Genomic DNA, 18,362 nt, shown 5'->3' with positions numbered 1-18,362 from the left:
CCTCCACCACCTTTGCTTTTATTCTTCTTTTATGTTTCTTTTTTGTGATGGAGTATTAGTGCCACCATGGAAGGAAATAAATATGCAAATATGTAAGAAAAAAGTCATACAATTATGAGAAAAATTACTTAAAAAGTTGTATTTTTTATTTTATTTAAAAAAACAAGTTCTAATTTTATAAAACAATTTCTATTTTTTCTTATAATTTTATTATTCTATTCTTGAGAAATTTTCACATTTCAACACAATTTTAGGATTTTATCTTTAATCAATCAGACTAAATTTGACTTTAGTTAATAATTATAAAATTTAATTAAGCAAATGTGAAATAAGTATGTTTTGTTTTGTCTGTTAGTTTTCTATTTTCCAATCAACACATTTCATTATTTCTGTAATAAGTTTTAAGTATTTGTGTGTTAATCAATTAATCAATCAATCAACATTTTTGTCTCATAACATTTAATTCTGTTGTTATTTTTCCTAATTTGTCTCTCTCCACTTTAAGTCTAGAAACAATTTTTTTGCTTTCTCCTTACATTTTTTTTCACATTACAACCTATCATCTTTTTTTGGTTGTTTTTTGTTTCAAACACACAATGAAAATAAACACAAGAATTAAAAAATACAAATATACAAGTAGAGCAAACAATGTGCTTGAAAGAGTGCATAGAAGAAAAGTCTTGTGTGGTCTCAACCCTTTTTACAACACTTTTTGTTACGCATATCTCTTTGCAGTTTTTCTTTTTTTCTTAAAAACACTTCAAATTATTTTCTGTTTGACACATATGTACAATGACATTCGCTCATATGTTTATAATGATCACTTCAGGCCTTGTAAAGATTCAGCAGTGACATCTTGTATGTTACTTATTGTATCTTATTTCTTTTTGTTTCTTTGCTTTTATTTATTTATTTCTTTTTTTTACACACTTGGATAATAATGGGCGTGGAAGTTCACTTTTTTATTATTTAGATACTTTTATTAAGTATTCAGCTTTGGGGCCCCTAGGTGTTGGGGGGGGCTAGGCGATTCCCTACCTTTGCCTTACGGTAAGTCCACCCCTGTATTGCACATAAGTAGTGACTTGTAGTAGTACACAGTTAACTTAAAATCACAAAGAAACGATGGCAGCATCCTTCAAAGTTTTGTCAAAAGCATGTATTCAGCACAGAATTAATTTGAACATACTTTTTCCAGAAACGCCGAATTATTTCAGCAAAGACGACAAAACAAATAACATATCTAACATCTAAAATACAGTTTTATTGGCTCTGTTTTCGAGTTAAAACAAGTTTGCAAAGCATCAAAAACATGAGATTAGCTGATGTCAGTTCATCTGCCCCTTTGGCAACAACTCTTCTCACTATCGTATCCTCCTCCCTTAACCATCATTTCCTCTTCATCCGATCCTCAGTCAGTAAACATTCATCAAGCTTGTAATTACAAGAATGAAGTCATTTTATGGTCCATTTTCTTAATGCAAATATTGACCTAGCCTGGCAGTGCTCCCTTTAGTATCAGGGTATTAAACTCCTTTGCTAAGAGTCCTCTAAATGTTTTGTCTAAGCAATATATTAGATTTGTTTTTCCTGAATAAAATTTTAATTTATTACATTTTATAACATTTTTTTTCCACTCTGAGGTTATTAAACTGAAAGGATGCCTTGGTGCTTTTTGTGCATAAATCCTTCAGACAAACTTGTTCATAAACTGGTGTTTTCCTAGTAAACTGAACTGAGCTAAACAGTATTTAAAAGATCAATTCAGTCAAAATTTTTCCCAGTTTAGGCTTTTATGAAAGCTTGACAGCACAGAATGATTTTCAAGGGAGATATGGAAGGGGGAATCAAGAGGATTAAAAAATGCATTTTAACCTCTAAATACACATTTAAACTAGGATCTGCTGCAGTGTACATCTTTCATAGTCTAAGAAAATGTAGAAATTGTTCACCTCAGGTACTTGGAGGGAATGTTTTATATTTACACAGTTTGTTTGAAGCATTTTGTAATTCTGAACCAAACTGCTTCTAAAAATTTGGGTCAGTTTGTGCAGTCAGATATGCCTTCTTACCAAAAAATGCAGATACAATGCAAAATACACTGCAAAAACAAGGAGCCCCAGTTGTAAATCCAAAATGATTCAAAATAAAGATTTTTTTCTTTAAATAAGCAAACATTCTGCTAATAGTGTAAGAAAAATGCAAGAAAGTAAAAAAAAAAAATCAACTTTGCAATTGAAAAAACATTTTTTTGCATGATAAAAATAAGACATGGGATTTTTTTTTATCATCTTTAGATTGAGTTTTTGCTGTTTTTTTATTTTTATTTTTTACAATTATGGAATTATTGTAATCCCTAATTGCTCTTGAAATCCCTACATTTCCAACTGAGGGCAAAGAATTGCCTGTAAATTTAAGATTCAACAAGGAGAAAGAGTGTCAGTTTTTAAAATATATATATATTGTCAGGAAATGCAATAAAGACAATTAAACATATTGATTTCTATTTACACTTAGAGTTTTATCTGTGTGCAGCTGTGTGTTTTATAATTGTATTTGTAATTCATTTAAACCTGTAAACCCATTTGTGTTTATACTGCATGAAAAGTGTTTTATACATAAAATTTGATTTTGAATTTGAAACAGTAAATGACAAATGGAATTTGCTCCAGCTGCAAAGAGAACCTGAAATCACTAGGATAACTACTCAACCAGTCAGACTTTTGGGCTTAAGTCCTTAAAAAGACACTAAATCTACATCTCCTAATGACTGTGGATGTGTTTTATTCGAAAAAGTGACTCAAAGTCTGAATTAAACCAACAGAACTTTAAGAGTTTTTCGCGTAATTTATTACAAAGCTGTATAAATGCATTTGTTCTCATGCTTTTGTCACTGTTGACAGAAACATTAATAACAGTTTGGAGCGTTTAATGAAAAGCAGCAATTAAAGTATTTCCTTCGACTCCAGCTTGAATGCACTACAACGCTTTTGATGAAGTGCTAGTGTCAGCCACTTTTTCACTGATCATTTCTTCTTTGTTGCCCCTGACAGAGTGACTTACAGTGCTTAACAAAAAGACATTTAAATCCTAAATGTGCTGGTAAAAAAAAAAATAAAGACACTTCTTTAATAAAAAACGTTGATCAAACCCTTGAGGTGATAATGGTTTAGCTGTTATCTCTGCTTTCTGATGACCCGACCAATCCATCACTGCACTCTTGGTCTTCTTTGTGGAAACAAAAATGAAATTAACTGACTTCCACTTAAGAAAAACGAGAGGAAGCAGAAAAACTTGCAGAACTGATGGTTCCTATGGCAGGTTTTATTATTAGCGATTTAAATGAAAGTTTTTCAGCAAATTCAAATTTCAGCATATTCAACTGTACCCAATGAAAGCAGCTGAAGATCCAGCTAAGTTTCCTTCTATATTTCATTCTAAAAGCTCCTCATGGGTTTAACACATTATTCTCAGATAAAAAGACACTCACTGAAAGATGATGTATGAGAAGTTCTTCTTTCAAATCCAAGCTTTATCATCTAAAAGACTTTTGAAGTCAGGGAGTTTGAACTGTTTGCGCACAAACCATTAAGAAGCTTCCAACATTTTCCACAGGAATTAGGAAGCTAAGTGGCAGCTTGGTGCCTCTAATCGAATACACCTAATGAATGAATCATCAGCCTCTTTAAATGGAGAGATTTGACAGTCTGCTGTTCTGGAGATGTGGCTCAATGCCAGGAAAGAGAATACCAGCTAAGGTTTAAACTGGTTTTCAGTGAGAAGTGAAAAGCTCTGAGAACAAGAACAAAGAACAAAGTTTTCTCTGATCAGGGAATTTCACACTTTATGGGAAACTATAGACACATAGACACTGTACAGACGGTCTCTGATGTCTCCTATAGGATCCTGAAGGGTGGGTTACTTTGACTGCAACCCCCCTTTAACAAAACTCTAAACATGACCAGGTGGTGAGACAGAATAAAGAGAGTTTAGTCCGTCCACCTGCCAAAGGACACAGCCCTCGTAATGCACTAATCTGGGGTCTAATGAAATCTAATTGAACAATTAAGAAAAAAATAAATAAAAATGTCACCCACAGCTGGAAAGGGGTAAATGTTAAAACACTAAGTAAAAAACTCGTTTATTTCAGTAAGAATAGTTGAGTTTAAGTATAAGTATGGCAAATATGCTATAAACCATTGGTCACCAACACGGTGCCCCCAAGGACCCCACAAGGTGCCTGCAGGTCTCTTCCAAAAATGCACAACACACTTGTGAGCTGCGTCTAAAATTTTATTTTATTTGTTGCCATTTTTTTTTTTAAATTACACTTGTATTCAAATAATTTAAAAATTTAAACATCTTAAAAATGTGTTCACGATACATGAACCTTAGATAAGTTTAGGTGACCTCGGATCTACTCCAGTTCAAAGATCATTCATTTTCTTAAAAATGCTGCAGATTTGGTCATTAATTTTTTTCTAACATTACATAATTGATAAACATGGTACAACATAGTGAAAATGGGACATTTTTCCCATGAAAAGTAGTGATCATCTGAAAATGTAACAGTTACTGAGAATAATAAAGTGCTGAATATTGATTTTTGTTTCCTAGCTTGTTGTCATTGTTGATAATTATATTGGGAAATCAGTGTCTTCAAATAGAGGAGTATAATTATTCATTATTAATAATGTATAATTAAAGGTAAACTAAATACATTTGTTATTTCATAATAGCCCTTTGAATGACTCAGTACCCATGAAGAAGCTCTCTGTTTAAAAAAGGGATGTTTGCGTTGTTGGCCATACATCTGCTACAAGTTTAAAAAAGCTGGTTTGAGCATCCCAGTGTCTGAGATATGGCTAAAAATAAAAAATAGGAGACAAAAAGAAAAGATTTGGCATTTCAGGAGCCCTTACAGACTTCATTAAGGCCTTGTTTGAGACCCAGGTCTACTCACGGGAGCCTCTCTTTGCAGCATGACCTATTTCATCCCAGCACTACTTTTTAAACTTTTGAACAGCCTGGTCACATAACTGTAAGTACCAGGTGAACATCTGAGTGATAACTTGACAGAGTTTGAAGGCACATTAAGCTGCGAGGTTTAAAACAGGCGAGGCGAGAGGGAAAGGCGTACCTTACTGAAGCGAGGAGAACAGGAGGAGAACTGTCTGATCTCCACCGGTTCATCATCGTTGGTGTCATCCTCGTCATACGTGTTGATGTGCTGATAACGATCCGAGCGAGCTGGCAGAGATAAGAGCATACGTGTAAGCTTCACCTTGATGTAGGCTACGGATGTGCAAACCCAAACATGCTCACTGTCAAAGTAGCTGGTGTCTTCCTCGGACTCCAGGTGAGGGATGAACTCTGCTTTCTGCCTCAGCAGGCTGTTCCAGTCCAGCTCACTGAAGAACGGATGCTGCTTCACCTCAAACGCTCCCCCTGGTGGCAGGGACACAAAGATGATGGAACAGCGAAGGATTACAAATTTGTTTGTTGCTCAAGAAAATCTCTGTTTATCAGAAATATTTTGTCCCTTCGATTGACAGAAATCTTACTCATGACATATTGTAGCTTAGCACACACTTTTTTGACGGTAAATTATCTTTCTTCATGTGAAGGAGGAGCCAGAGCAGTTTTTAAACTCATTCTGGCTTCAGCAATGAAACATTTTATGAAGTGGAATCAACTGTATGATTTAATATTTTAAAAATATTTCATCATTTTGTGCACAAAATACTCTCAAAACAGTCTACAGCTTTTTATAGCAATCAAGAGCTGGTTATCCTGCACTTTATATTAAAAAAAAACTAAACTACGGTGGTCCTGAAGTGCAAAACAAAAATCCTTTCCAAGAATCAAAATAAAATGTTAAAAAAAATGAAAAAAAAGGTATTAAGTATTATTTATACTAGAAGTTGTTCAGCGTGGCAATATCTTCCGACAAGATATTTCTTTAAGCTTCTGGCAACAGCAAATGTTTGGTGATATCTCAATCAACTCTTTACCACAGTTTGGACAAACATTCTTCTTCTTCAAAACTCATCATCCAGTATGTGATGTCCCATAAGTTTTTTTATCCACTCCACACTACAGTTTTATGTTAATACGCATGAAAAAATCTATAAAGGGATCATGTGCTGGTAGGAATTGTTTCTAAAAGACCTCCACCTTGTAAGGTTTTTTTTTTAGTGTTATTGAAGGAATTCGTGCAAGTTTGGCACCACTGTAAAACAGCAGCACTCCATCACTCATGAGACTTTGCAGTCTTTTGCAGTCAAGCACCAGCTTTAGTCGATCCGTGAAACATAAAGGTTTTTTTTTACTTTCAGAAAATACAACTGATCTGCAGTATAGCACTGCATGAAAAAACTCATTACTTTAATCACACTTTGCTTCTTAAGATTCATATTTTTTCAGCAATCGTCTGAAGTGCTTATGAGCAACTGATCTTTTTTAGATCTCACAGTCTTTTAAACTTTTTTCATGTGACACTTTTTTTTATTACATTTTTAAGAGATATTTCCCATTCTGATTATTTTTTCTACTATTTTAAAAATTTGATGATCAATTAAAATACTAAAATTGAAAAAAAATGAAAGTAATAAATACAAAAAAAAATATGTATATATATTTTAAAAGATTAGGTTAAAAACAGTTAAAAACATGTAGTATAGCAAAAAAAAAAAATACTAAATTCAAAAATATTAAAATAAGTGGTTTTGAGTAAAAAAAAAAGCCACAGACTCAAAGTATTAACTTCTTATCCCCCATTCCAAAAAGTAAATATGTTTTTTAGATAATCAGGTTAAAACAATAAACTAAAAATGTTAATAAGGCATCATATACACCTAAACATGTAACCAATAAGCCTCATTTGAATCAAAAATACAGAATATAACTAGCAAATAGTTTCCAAATATTGCTTTATAATTTGATCCTACACCACTACACTTATATTTCTGCAGGTAAAGGATTTATCATAACATTTGAATCTGTAGGTCTGTTATAAAATCAAAGTTCACAGCAGTACCTGTGCCCAGCCTTAGAAGAGGGTTGGTCTGCAGAAGGGCAGAGATGAGAGCCTGGGCATCTGCGGGTAAAACGTCATCCCCCTCTGGCCAAACTATGTCATCTTCAGAGAACATAAAAAAACTTTTAGAAAAATTTTAGAAAAAAAAGCATAAATATTAGTCAAACTAAATTGGAGTGTTTTTGATCCTTTGGATTCTGGTTGACAAACCTGTGATAACCTGTCCAAACAGCTCCTCGGGTGTGTCTCCAAAGAAAGGCACCAAACCCACCAGGAACTCATACAGGATGATGCCCATGGCCCACCAGTCCACAGGCTTACCATAGCCTTGCCGAAGAATGACTTCCGGGGCAATGTACTCAGGAGTGCCGCAGACCTGCAGACAGTTATGGAAAGGACAAAATTGAAAACAGTTTGGTGAAAAACAGGAAAACTTTGCAGTTTCAGAAAAAAAGTAAAAAGAAAAAACTCCATCATAAAGGAAAATGTAAGCTTTAAATGATTTAAAAACACCAAATATAACATTTTCATATGAGGAGATAACAGACTGTTCTGCATGAACTTGCAATTAATTAGAAGGAAAAATGTATTAAATCAAGCTCCAGAAAGTTCTGACTTTGAAAACCAAAAAGGCATAAAATGAAATACTTTCAACATTCTTACAGCAGCAGAAAACTGTCTTTTAAAACCAAATGAAGGAAAGCAAAACCCCTTTAATAAATCATTTGTGTCACGACTGCCTTCGCTCTAATGATCATGCAGTATGTTCCGTTGTGTACTTCTGAGGGTTGTGAGTCCAAGGATTAAACACATGCACTCCTGCTTGTGTTTTACACACTCACACAGAGAAATTCTCCCCCAGATCAAAATCTCCACAACAAACATGAAAGCAAATCTGCAGCGACCACAGATGTGAGGTGATGAGCAGCAGAAGTCTGCTTCCACACAGGAGGATACGCGGACCAGCCCGACTAATTACAGTTTAATTCACGCCACAATCAAGAACTGTAATCGCAAAATGAGTTTGTTATAGAGACGGAGGGAACATTAATAATTGAGGCATCCAGGCTGAACAGGAAGTGCTGTAATGCATCTTTATTTGGAGATTGCTGGCTTCGCCGGATGCTTCAGAGGTATTGCATGCATGGGTGCAGGAGAAGAAAGGAACTTTTAAATGGTTGTGGATTCGTCAGACTGGCTCCATCTTTTCTTAATAAGGTATTGTAGACAATCTAACACATGCTGCTAATTTGTTGCTGACCTATGCATTTTTAATGTGATCAAATCTACAATTTAAATCTAACAGATACAATATGTTTTTTGCTCCATTTCGAAGGAAAAAAAACACATTTCAAAAATAACATTTCAATCAAATAAAATTAAATTACTGTCCCTACAAATTGTTCTTTTAAGAGTTAATGGTAAAACTTTTTTAAGGTACTTTTAGATTAAAATTCTTGGAGCCATTTTAGACTTCATAGCGATTTAGAATCACTTGGGTTTGGTTGTGAGGACGTCGGAGGAAGATTGTTTCAATTGCTGCAGTGTGACACAAGCTGATGACATCCTCCACATTGGAACTTTACACTTGTCGTACAATCGTGTTCACTTTCGCACCATTTAACCTAAATTTACTTTAAGCAATTAGAAGACGCGGTGACAGAACAAACTTGATGCAGATAATTGCAGTTTACATGCCCCAGGATTTTGAAGATAACTGCATTCTAAATAGCCTAAATACAGGAAAAAATTTTAAATACGGAGTAATATCCACCACTACCTCCCCTACCAAAAAAAAAAGTTAGAAGAGTTTATACTTATCTTAGTTGAAATGATTCTCATCTAGAAGATTATTTCAAACATTGATTCGAATTTTTCACTGTTGCTATAAATTTGTTTTTTTTTAAGTTCCTTTTGATTTTGATCTCATTTAGAAGATGACCGTACATGACGGTGTTTTTCTGTGTCCTCCTCGTGTGTCTTATTGCTGGAATAATTAAAAAATATCAGATTTTATGCCTTATGATGTAATTGCTGGTGTTCTGAAACACGTATTTCCAAAGAAATGGCACATTAATTAAATGGGAATTAACACTTAAAACATGCAAAAACATAAAAAAAAATAAATAAATTAAAAAAAAAAAAACAACTAAAAAAGCAGCAGGTATGCTTTCCTGTTTATGGTAGGGTAGATTTAATTGAACTTTCTGACTGTACCTGTTTGTCCAGAAACTCTCTGGCATCTTTCTCTATGTGTCCTTCATAGAGGTTGGTGGTGAGGCTCATTAAGCCCATCTTTGACAAACCGAAGTCTGTGAGCTTAATGTGTCCCATGGAGGTGATCAGGAGGCTGTGAAGACAACCATCAACAACCATTATTTCCATTACTGCAAAACCAAAAGCGGCTGAGTGTATAGAGATTCATTCAAAAGCAGATTTAATGTCAGAATACAGGAGTCAGGAGGCATTTAAGAGCAATTCTTTTTCCTCATTGCTGCTGCAGAAGAGGCTGCAAACAATTATGGCTTTATTAAGAAACTCAGAGAGTAACTATTAGAGCACGGGTGTTTGTCTGCAACACAAAAATCCATGGCTTGTTTTTAACTATAAAGTGGATTATCCCTTTTTGTTTTAGTCCCTCAAGAATCCACTTGTTTGCTTGTTGCAGCAAAGGAGTGTTTGGATGTTATTGGATTTTTTTATTTACATAATTGCTCTATATTTTTGTTTGTTTCACGTTTTGTTTTTTTTTATCTTTATTTCTCTCTTGAGTTAAAATCCTGATTCCTATCAGTATATATCACCTGGTTTCTTTTGAGTTTAACTCATCTTCAGCAGCTTTCCTGTGGCTGGAGCTTTTCCCCATCATGGCTTTGGTTATACTTTCTATTTTTTGTTGACTTCCCTGGCCTGCGGTCTCCATTATTTTGCTCTTTTCACTGGTTTATTAAAGTTTATTTTCACTCCACCCCTCTTTGTCTTGTGTGACCTTTCATTCGGTTCTTTTGGCAGCGCTGTGTTTATTGCTAACTCCTTCCCTCACTAACGACTGCTACAATCTATAGAGAATAGATCAGAGTTTTTAGAAGAAAAACAAAAGAAATCCATGTTTAGACACTTACTTATCGGGTTTGAGGTCTCTGTGAACGATACCGTAGTTGTGCAGGTACTCCAGAGCTAAAACGGTTTCAGCAAAATACATCCTTGCCAGCTCCACGGGGAGAGCGCCGATGTTTTTCAACAACGTGGCACAGTCACCACCTGAGAGCAGAGGAAAACAATTATTATTACATCACCAAGGCTACTTTAGAGAGCAGCAAAGATCTTGAAAAATAAGGTGAAATCCATCCATCTTCTGTTCCTGCTTCATCTTGTTCAGAGTTACAAGGGATGCTGGAGCCTATTCTAGCTACCTTAGGGGGCAGTTAGGGACCAGGGGTGTCAAACTCGAGGTGTTGAGGACCGCAGTCCTGCATGTTTTCCAACCAACCAAATGTTTGAGTTGGCGCCAGCAGCTTTTACTGAGGCCTCTGATTGGTCAGTTTATAACTTGGATAACTTGCAATAAAAATAAAATATATTTAAAAATAGAATTAAAAAGAATATTTTAAAAAGAAGGTATCAGAACAAGAATGATTATTCTATTAAAATGCAACGCATTCTCACTCCCAACTCCTCATATATGGACCCTTGGTTCGGTCCCCCTCCGCGTCACTTTTTGACGTTTTGAGCGTCCCAGTCTCGTTGTTTTTTGACGTGCTGGCTGTTCCCAATAAATCAGGGGTCCCCAACCTCAGGGCCAAGAACCAGTACCAGTTCGAGGGCAGCTTGGTACTGGACTACAGAGAGGGAAAAAAATGCTATACGCTAATGAAAAGTCCCCAACCCTCTGGTCACAGACTGATACCAGTACCCTAACCCGGTACCGGTTCCATGTCCGGTACTGCGCTCCCAAGGTCAGGATCCTTGATTTAATAGGAATAACCAGCACATCAAAAACGACAAGTTGGGGACACCCAAAACGTCAAAAAGAATTAGTGGGCCCCAGGGGATTTTGTTGGCGGGTCCCATGGTGGCTCCACCTGTGTTGCCCAGGCTGGCTTGAGTGGGCACTCAGTTGTCTGGCTTGCTGGGCAGCGGAGCTCGCTAACTCGCTACGCTCTTCGCCAGGCAGCTTGTTAGCTTGCTACGCTATCCAGTGGGCGGCTGGTTAGCTTAGGGACCAAGACCACTGAGCCCCCATCTAATGTTGGCAAACACAGATGGGGCCACCATGGAGCCCGTGGACAAGCCCAGCTGGGGCCCACCAATTTAGCCCAAAGGTAAACCATATGGAGCCCACATTGATACGTCGGGATATGTCCATATATGATGACTTGAGAAGTTTATAGAATTTTGACTTCTATAGGTACTTGACCAGTGTTTCAACAGTCTATGGGTTAAACATCCCCTGATCCAGATGATCAGCAGCAGAGAATTTCTGGAAAACCAGCAGGAGGTCAGCCCTCGATGCGTGGAGTTTGACACCTTTGTGCCTGCCAGTCCATCACAGAGCCAAACACTGACAGAAACACTTCTAAGGTACAATTTAGAGCCACCAATCAACCAATAAAGCCTGTTTTTGTATTGGGAGGAAGCCGGAGAGTCCAGAGAAAAACCCACAAAGAAAGATTCAGCCAAGATTCAAACTGTGAAACATCGTATCTAAAGAAACACCCTGTCCTTATGAGGAAATGTCATCACTCTTTTGCATCTACTTACATCATTTGTATTTCTGTTGCATAATCTATATTTACTGCCCCCAATCCCGATTGCCTTCATCATGCATGAGTCACTAATCCACACCTTCCCCTTCACACCTCAGTCAGGATGTTTAGACCTGGTGTGAACATGAGTCTTGGCAGGCCCGATCACAAGCGGAGGGCTCTGAGTGTACCAGTCCATCCCTGTTATTGAAATGTCTCAAAAGACGTCACAAATGACCTTTTCTGACTGGATGTCACTTCCTGTTTATTTATCTTTTTAATAAGCAAGTCATGCTGGAACAAAAAAAGGGATCATCTTAAGGTCTGCTAATGTTCTAAAATCCTAAGTGACATTTAGTTGCCTGAAAGTATGTTTTTTAGGTCGGCTGTAAGGAGCTGAAGGTGAAGCCTGCATGGACATAGCAGGACATATTCTGTTCAAACACTACTTCAGTTCACCAAAAACAGTCACACTCAGACTGGAGAAAATCAATGCTGTGAACAGCTGGGATTTGAAATTGGATGTTGTATGATACAATGTAGACTTTCAACATTTATTTTTCATTTGGGGTGGAAGATGTTTCGCACCTTCCACGTACTCCATGACCATGCAGAGATGTCGGCGGGTTTCAAAGGAGCAGAACATGGAGACGACGAAGGGGTTTTCTGCGAAAGTGAGGATGTCCCTCTCCACAAAAGCCTGCTGGATCTGGTTCCGCAAGATAAGGTTCTGCTTGTTGATCTTCTTCATGGCAAAACGCTGCCGTGTCTCTCTGTGGCGAACCAGGTAGACCGCACTGGAAAACAAAAACACAGAAGAAGAAAAATCAAGCAAAACTAATTTTTATAGAGAGCTGAGATTCAAGATAGAAAGATAACAATGTTTTTGTCAAATCGGTCAAGTCCTTGTCAGTGGGAGGCTTTTTGTTACTTTTATTTTGAAATTCTTACATTAATTGTTTTGTTAGCAAATAATCGACCAGCAAATGTCGACATGTCTGCATTTTAAAATGTATCCGATCTTAATCACGTTGTTTCTCCTGTATTTAGTAGGGCTGTAGGGAAAAATCAATTCAACGATATATCAAGATATTTTGCTTGGCAATACTTGTGTTGATTTAAGAATGTTAACATGACGATATATAGTTAATTAGCTACAAGTTTCCTTTAGTATCTTTCATCCTTCAGTATCTTTATTTTGTTTTCCACCAAAACCCTGACTGTTAGTTGGCAGCACAGTACTCTGAGTCTCTTTGAGCAGCTCTACAGTGCTACCAAAGCAAGTCAGTTTGTGACGCTTACCCATAAGCAAGACGTTTTATCAGTGAGTTTTTGTTGTGATGAAATATGTACTACTTAGTTTTTACTTGGGAACGGTACCAAACCAGAACTCGGTGCCACATTGCTGCCAGTATCATATATTTACGTGGATTGCCGTGCTTCGTAGAATCTCAGATAAGAACAAATGAAGCAATGAAGCAGTGCAGTGTGGGATATATTGCGATATGTATTACATTGCAAGACATCTATTGGGATACGTATTGTATTGCGAAACATGTATCGTGATACATATCTTATTGTGAGACATGTATCGGGATACGTATTATATTGCGAGACATGTACGATATGTATCGTATTGTGAGAAATGTATCGCGATACATATCGCATTGTGAGACATGTATTGCGATACGTATCGCATTGTGAGACATGTATCGCGATACGTATCGCATTGTGAGACATGTATCGCGATACGTATCGCATTGTGAGACATGTATCGCGATACATAGCGCATTGTGAGACATGTATCGGAAAATGTATCATATCGTGAGTCATGTACCAGGATACGTATCATATTGCGAGACATGTATCGGGATACATATAATCTTAAAGTCCCATCACTAGTCACGCTGCTAGGTGTGTGAAATTTGCTCTCCGTATTTGACCCATCCCCTCGGAGAGCGGTGAGCTGAAGACACAGCCGTGCTTGGAAAACATTGTGTGGTTTAACTCTCCAATCCAATCCCTTAATTTTCAATCCCCATTTTTACCGTGTTTGGTATGACCCGACCGGGATTTGAACCCACGACCTTCCAGTCTCAGGGCGGACACTCATCCACAAGGCCACTGAACTTGTGATACATTGTGAGACATGTATCGGGATACGTATCATATTGTGAGAAATGTATCAGGATAAGAATCATATCATCAGACTCTTGCCAATAAGGTCTTCACTATTATTTGCAAGAAGGTCAAAGACATTAGTAACGCTTTTAGGAACAAACATTTTTAAAATATTTCCATTAACTTGAAGACAGAAGCTCTGAGAAAAAGACAGGAGGCAGAGATGAAGATGTTGAGGTTCTGCTTGGGAGTGACGAGGATGCATCGGATCAGGGATGAAAACATCAGAGGAATTTCTTATGTTAGATGTTTTGGAGGTAAAAGCAGGGAAGCAACTTGAGATGGTTTGTTCACATTCAGTGATTGTGTTGGCTAAAGGATGGTGAGTTTGAAACAATCAGAAAAGAGGCCCAGAGGAAGACCAAATAGGAGATTTGTGGATGCAGTGAAGGAGGACATGAGGGGGTTTGAAGTGTGTCAGGAAGATAACAGAGGATAAGGTTAGATGGAGAAGTATATTTGAGCAAAAGCCACCACAAGCTGGGCTTTAAAGACCCACTCCAATGAAAATGTTGTTTTTGGTGTTTTGAAGTTGTTCTTTTAGGCTGTTTCTGATGAGTAAGGACATATATAAAGAAAATTAGGATTTAAACTGCATGTTTCTTTATTTAGATTATAGTGTATTGGGAGCAGACAAAATGCAGTCTGAAACAGCCTGTAGATATCTTTGGTGTCTATGCACATCCTTGTTTTCCTCATCTGAGACGGCATCTGGCTCAAAACTGCACGACTTGATAGCTTAAATATCGCTCACCATTTTTGTTGCACCAGTAATACTAGGTTGGGGCTGTAAGCTAGCAGGAGAGCATGTAAATGAAGGGATCATGGGAAATTAGGAAAGGCTTACTCTACTGTACATCTATGGTTCTGCCCACAACTCAGAAATAATGCCGTTCTGCAGAAACTATGTCCTTGAAAATGACTCAGGATTTTTTTTTTTTTTAATGTTGGCTAAAAATGGCATAATAAAAGTAAAAAAAAACACTTGAAAATAGATTAAAAGATGATTGGAATTCAACTTTAAGAAAAAAATGGGGACTATAAAAATATATAGGTATTATTTTTCTTTTTTATTTTAATTAATGCTTACTGTCATATCAGTAGATATAAACATGATGCATCTTAAGAACTTTTGCTTTTTCAGGATATTTAAAAACGGAAACATTTTCCTATCCTGGTAGGACATGTCCCCATCATCCATCACATTAGATTGAGAGCTTGACAAAACTCTTTATATAACTTGAGTGGATTTGGTCTCAGCAAAGGATCAGTCAGGTTCAAATCCCTTGCTTACCCATAAGCTCCGTTGCTGATCAGCTTGATGGTCTGAAAGTCTTCTTCGGTCGGCGGTTTGATGGATCTCCCTTTCCCCTGGGGATATTTGATAGAAAAATAAAAGACACTCAGATAAATACGTCAGCACATACATTTTCTTTTTGAGGAGTGTGGAAGTTTTTACATGGAGGTGTATCCATTGTAAATATGTAAATGATTGTGTCTGTGCGCATTCATCACCTCTGCTGAGTCATCTGTCTCTGGAGTCTGTGGGCCCTCACTGTCATAGCTGTCAAGGCTCACGATTTCTGCAAAGAAAACTCCAGTTAATAGAAAAAAAATCCCAGAGTTCTGGAGTTTCCAGACAGAGTAGGTGTGGACCCCCACAATGCTGAAGCACCTTCAGCAGAACCGATTTTTCAGGTTTCAGAGAGGCAGAGGGGGGCCAAAGGCGCCAAATCATGCAGAGACAAATACGAGATTTAAAATAGCTTCTTCTAGCAATTTGTCTCCGTTTTGTCAGCTCTTCCTCCCCCTCACTTTTGTTCTTCCACCCTTTATGAGAACCACAGGCAGAACATTTTCTTTGTTCTTGGGTTCTTGTTTGGGACAGCTACTCAAACACACCGATTCGACAAAATCGCTTCGAAAAGGCCGATTTCAACTAACTCAGCTGAGAACCACATTAAAAAAAATCCTGTCAACTGTCTCCAAAGAGGAGAAATGTGAGCATGTGCAAGCAGCTGTGTGGGTGTGTGTGCACGCTCGCCTCTGCATGACAAAACAGGCGCTAAAGCTAGAAAAACATTCAAACAAGTGGAACGTTGTTAGCAAAGATGAACTCTGAAAGAGCGAAAGCCAGACTTCTATCACATAAGTCATAAATAAAATCTTTCTTTTTGTGGAGAATTTTTCCGAGCCATTACACCAATGAGCTAATGAGAAGCTCTTGATGGATTAGATCCAGCGCTGCTGAGCAGATGTGAACAGAAGAGTGAGCTCGGGGGCAGAATTTAATCCCTGATGATTAATGAAAGAGAGCGATGTCGCCGCACCGCCGACCGGCAAACCATGAGGTCGGCCAGGACTCTGCTTCTCTATAGATCCTCATTCTGAGCGTCCTGATGGCGAGTAAATTTAAAGAGCAGCATTGTAATCGAGCTCTAGAGTGAAACAATTCAAGGAAAGTAAAAGATACACAAAAAAAAAACATTCTGCAAAGTACAGTATGGCATTTGATGACTAATTTACTCACAGTCCTTTAAAGGGAAATAGCTTAAGTTTTTTTTTTTTTAAATATATCTTTTAATTCATTTTATGTGAGATAAACACATACATATTTTTGTGAATCTATTTAAAAATAGAAAACTTTACCTAACTGTATCTTTAAGTTTGTTTTATCATGTGGTTTTATTTAAAATTAGAAGAAGTTGTGCAGTATTGATGAATATACATCTACTACAGTATATGTTTGAAGGTGTGTATTTCTAATCAACATTAAGTGGTAAGACGACCGACAAATTACAACAGGAATTCCTATAACAACCAAAAAACTCAAATTTTCTCTTTAGTTAGGATTTTAAATGGATATTTTATTTATTTTTAGTTTTAAATTGGTGCAGGAAAGTTGTTTTTTCAATGGATTTTAAAAATAATATATAATCATCACTCATGTTTTCCAGCAAAATATATATTTTTATACATTTTAGTCTAAAATGTTTTAAGAATTGTTAAAAATTACTTTTTTCCATTTTTATCCGTGTTTTTTTCATATAACAACTTTAAAATTTTAAATTTACGAGAAAAAAATTGTTACTGTTAAATTATGAGAATAAAGTTGTGTATTTATTACTTTTAAAGTCAGTGGCTGGATTTTACAACTTTTATTATTGTAAATTTAAGTGTTTTAAAGTTGTAAATCTACAACTTTAAAGCACACAAATCCACAGGAAAGAAGTCATAAATTTAAGGGGAAAATAGTCCTAAAATTTAAAGTTTCAAAGTTGTAGATTTAAGACTTAAAAGACTTTTAAGAAAGAGTCATACATCTACGAGAAAAAAAGTTGATAATTTACAAGTTTCAGTCGTAAATGTATGACTTTAAAACGTAAATTTAGAAGGAAAAAGTCATAAATGTACAAAAACAAAAGGTTGTAACTATTTAAATTACATGAATAAGGTTATGCATATATTACTTTAAGAATCAGAGGGTAACATAAAGTTACATGTTTTAAAGTAACACATTTTTAACTTTAAAAGTAGTAAATCTACAACTCTAAAACATATATTTGGGGGGAAAAAATTAATAAATTGAGAAGAAAAAAGTCATAATTTTAGTAGAAAAAGTCATACATTTACGAGAATAAAAAGAGTAAATGTACAAGTTTCAAAGTTGTTAATTTATTACTCTAAATCTTGCAATATTACTTTTTTTGGGTGGCCCTAATACTACATCGTATCACACTGGTCTTGTATGTGTTTTTATTAGAAATACTTTGTTATTGCTCCCCATAAAATCAGAAAAATTATATTTTGTTTAAGTGTTGTTGTTTCAAATGACTTTAGAAATAAAGTTGAAATAAATTTTATGCATCAACCAAAGACACTTTGCGGCAAATTGAAAGCATGTTAGAGTTGCTCACAAAATTCCCCAAATAATCAGTCAATCTGAGATCCAGGTGGATTTCTTTCTGCACTATGCCTAATATTTCTTCTTGGACAGAAACCGTCTGGCTGCTTCCAGCAGCTCTCAGTCTCTACGGCAAGTTGGAGCTTAATATTGTCCTGGCTCCAGCTCAGCACTTAACAGACAGACATGAGAGTGGTATTGATCCTCTCATCTAACTCAAGCTAAGAAAGTAAAACGGGTGAAGCTGGCCTGCAAGTTAAAGCTCATTCCATTTGTTTCCATCTGCATTTTATCGGTCTTACCCTCCAGTGGGTCTCTGGTCAGGCCCAGCTGGCTTATAATGTATCGAGGGATGTCTGCCTTCATGAGTTGGCCTTCTTTGGCGTGATCCTCGGCTGCTTCCAGCAAATGATAAAACTCCTCAGGGTTGAACTCCTGGAGAGGAGAGAACGTCGAGAAGGAGAGGAAAAGTAAAACACAAAGCAAAAGTTCT

The 18,362-nt window shown here is 36.5% G+C and overlaps 1 protein-coding gene across 6 annotated transcripts in view; it reads right to left on the bottom strand.

The window, feature by feature from the left end:
• The window catches only part of mast1a (microtubule associated serine/threonine kinase 1a), an 87,375-nt gene that overhangs the window by 10,487 nt on the left and 58,526 nt on the right, over nucleotides 1-18,362 (bottom strand). For 4 of the 6 annotated variants that reach the window (XM_036213311.1, XM_036213318.1, XM_036213312.1 and 1 more), the window contains 9 exons: nucleotides 18,172-18,304; nucleotides 15,481-15,548; nucleotides 15,260-15,336; nucleotides 12,373-12,581; nucleotides 10,162-10,300; nucleotides 9,257-9,389; nucleotides 7,250-7,415; nucleotides 7,040-7,141; nucleotides 5,141-5,448 (listed from right to left, as the gene is read on the bottom strand). In XM_036213311.1, coding sequence (XP_036069204.1) covers nucleotides 5,141-5,448; nucleotides 7,040-7,141; nucleotides 7,250-7,415; nucleotides 9,257-9,389; nucleotides 10,162-10,300; nucleotides 12,373-12,581; nucleotides 15,260-15,336; nucleotides 15,481-15,548; nucleotides 18,172-18,304 — 1,335 coding nt within the window. The remainder of the gene's footprint in view (nucleotides 1-5,140; nucleotides 5,449-7,039; nucleotides 7,142-7,249; nucleotides 7,416-9,256; nucleotides 9,390-10,161; nucleotides 10,301-12,372; nucleotides 12,582-15,259; nucleotides 15,337-15,480; nucleotides 15,549-18,171; nucleotides 18,305-18,362) is intronic. The other 2 variants (XM_036213316.1, XM_024290157.2) reach the window with 1 other exon arrangement.

This window comes from Oryzias melastigma, linkage group LG1 (genome assembly GCF_002922805.2).
Source record: "Oryzias melastigma strain HK-1 linkage group LG1, ASM292280v2, whole genome shotgun sequence".
Taxonomy (NCBI): Eukaryota; Metazoa; Chordata; class Actinopteri; order Beloniformes; family Adrianichthyidae; genus Oryzias; species Oryzias melastigma.
Note: the sequence above shows the minus strand (reverse complement) of the source record. Positions and strands in the feature narration are given on the sequence as shown.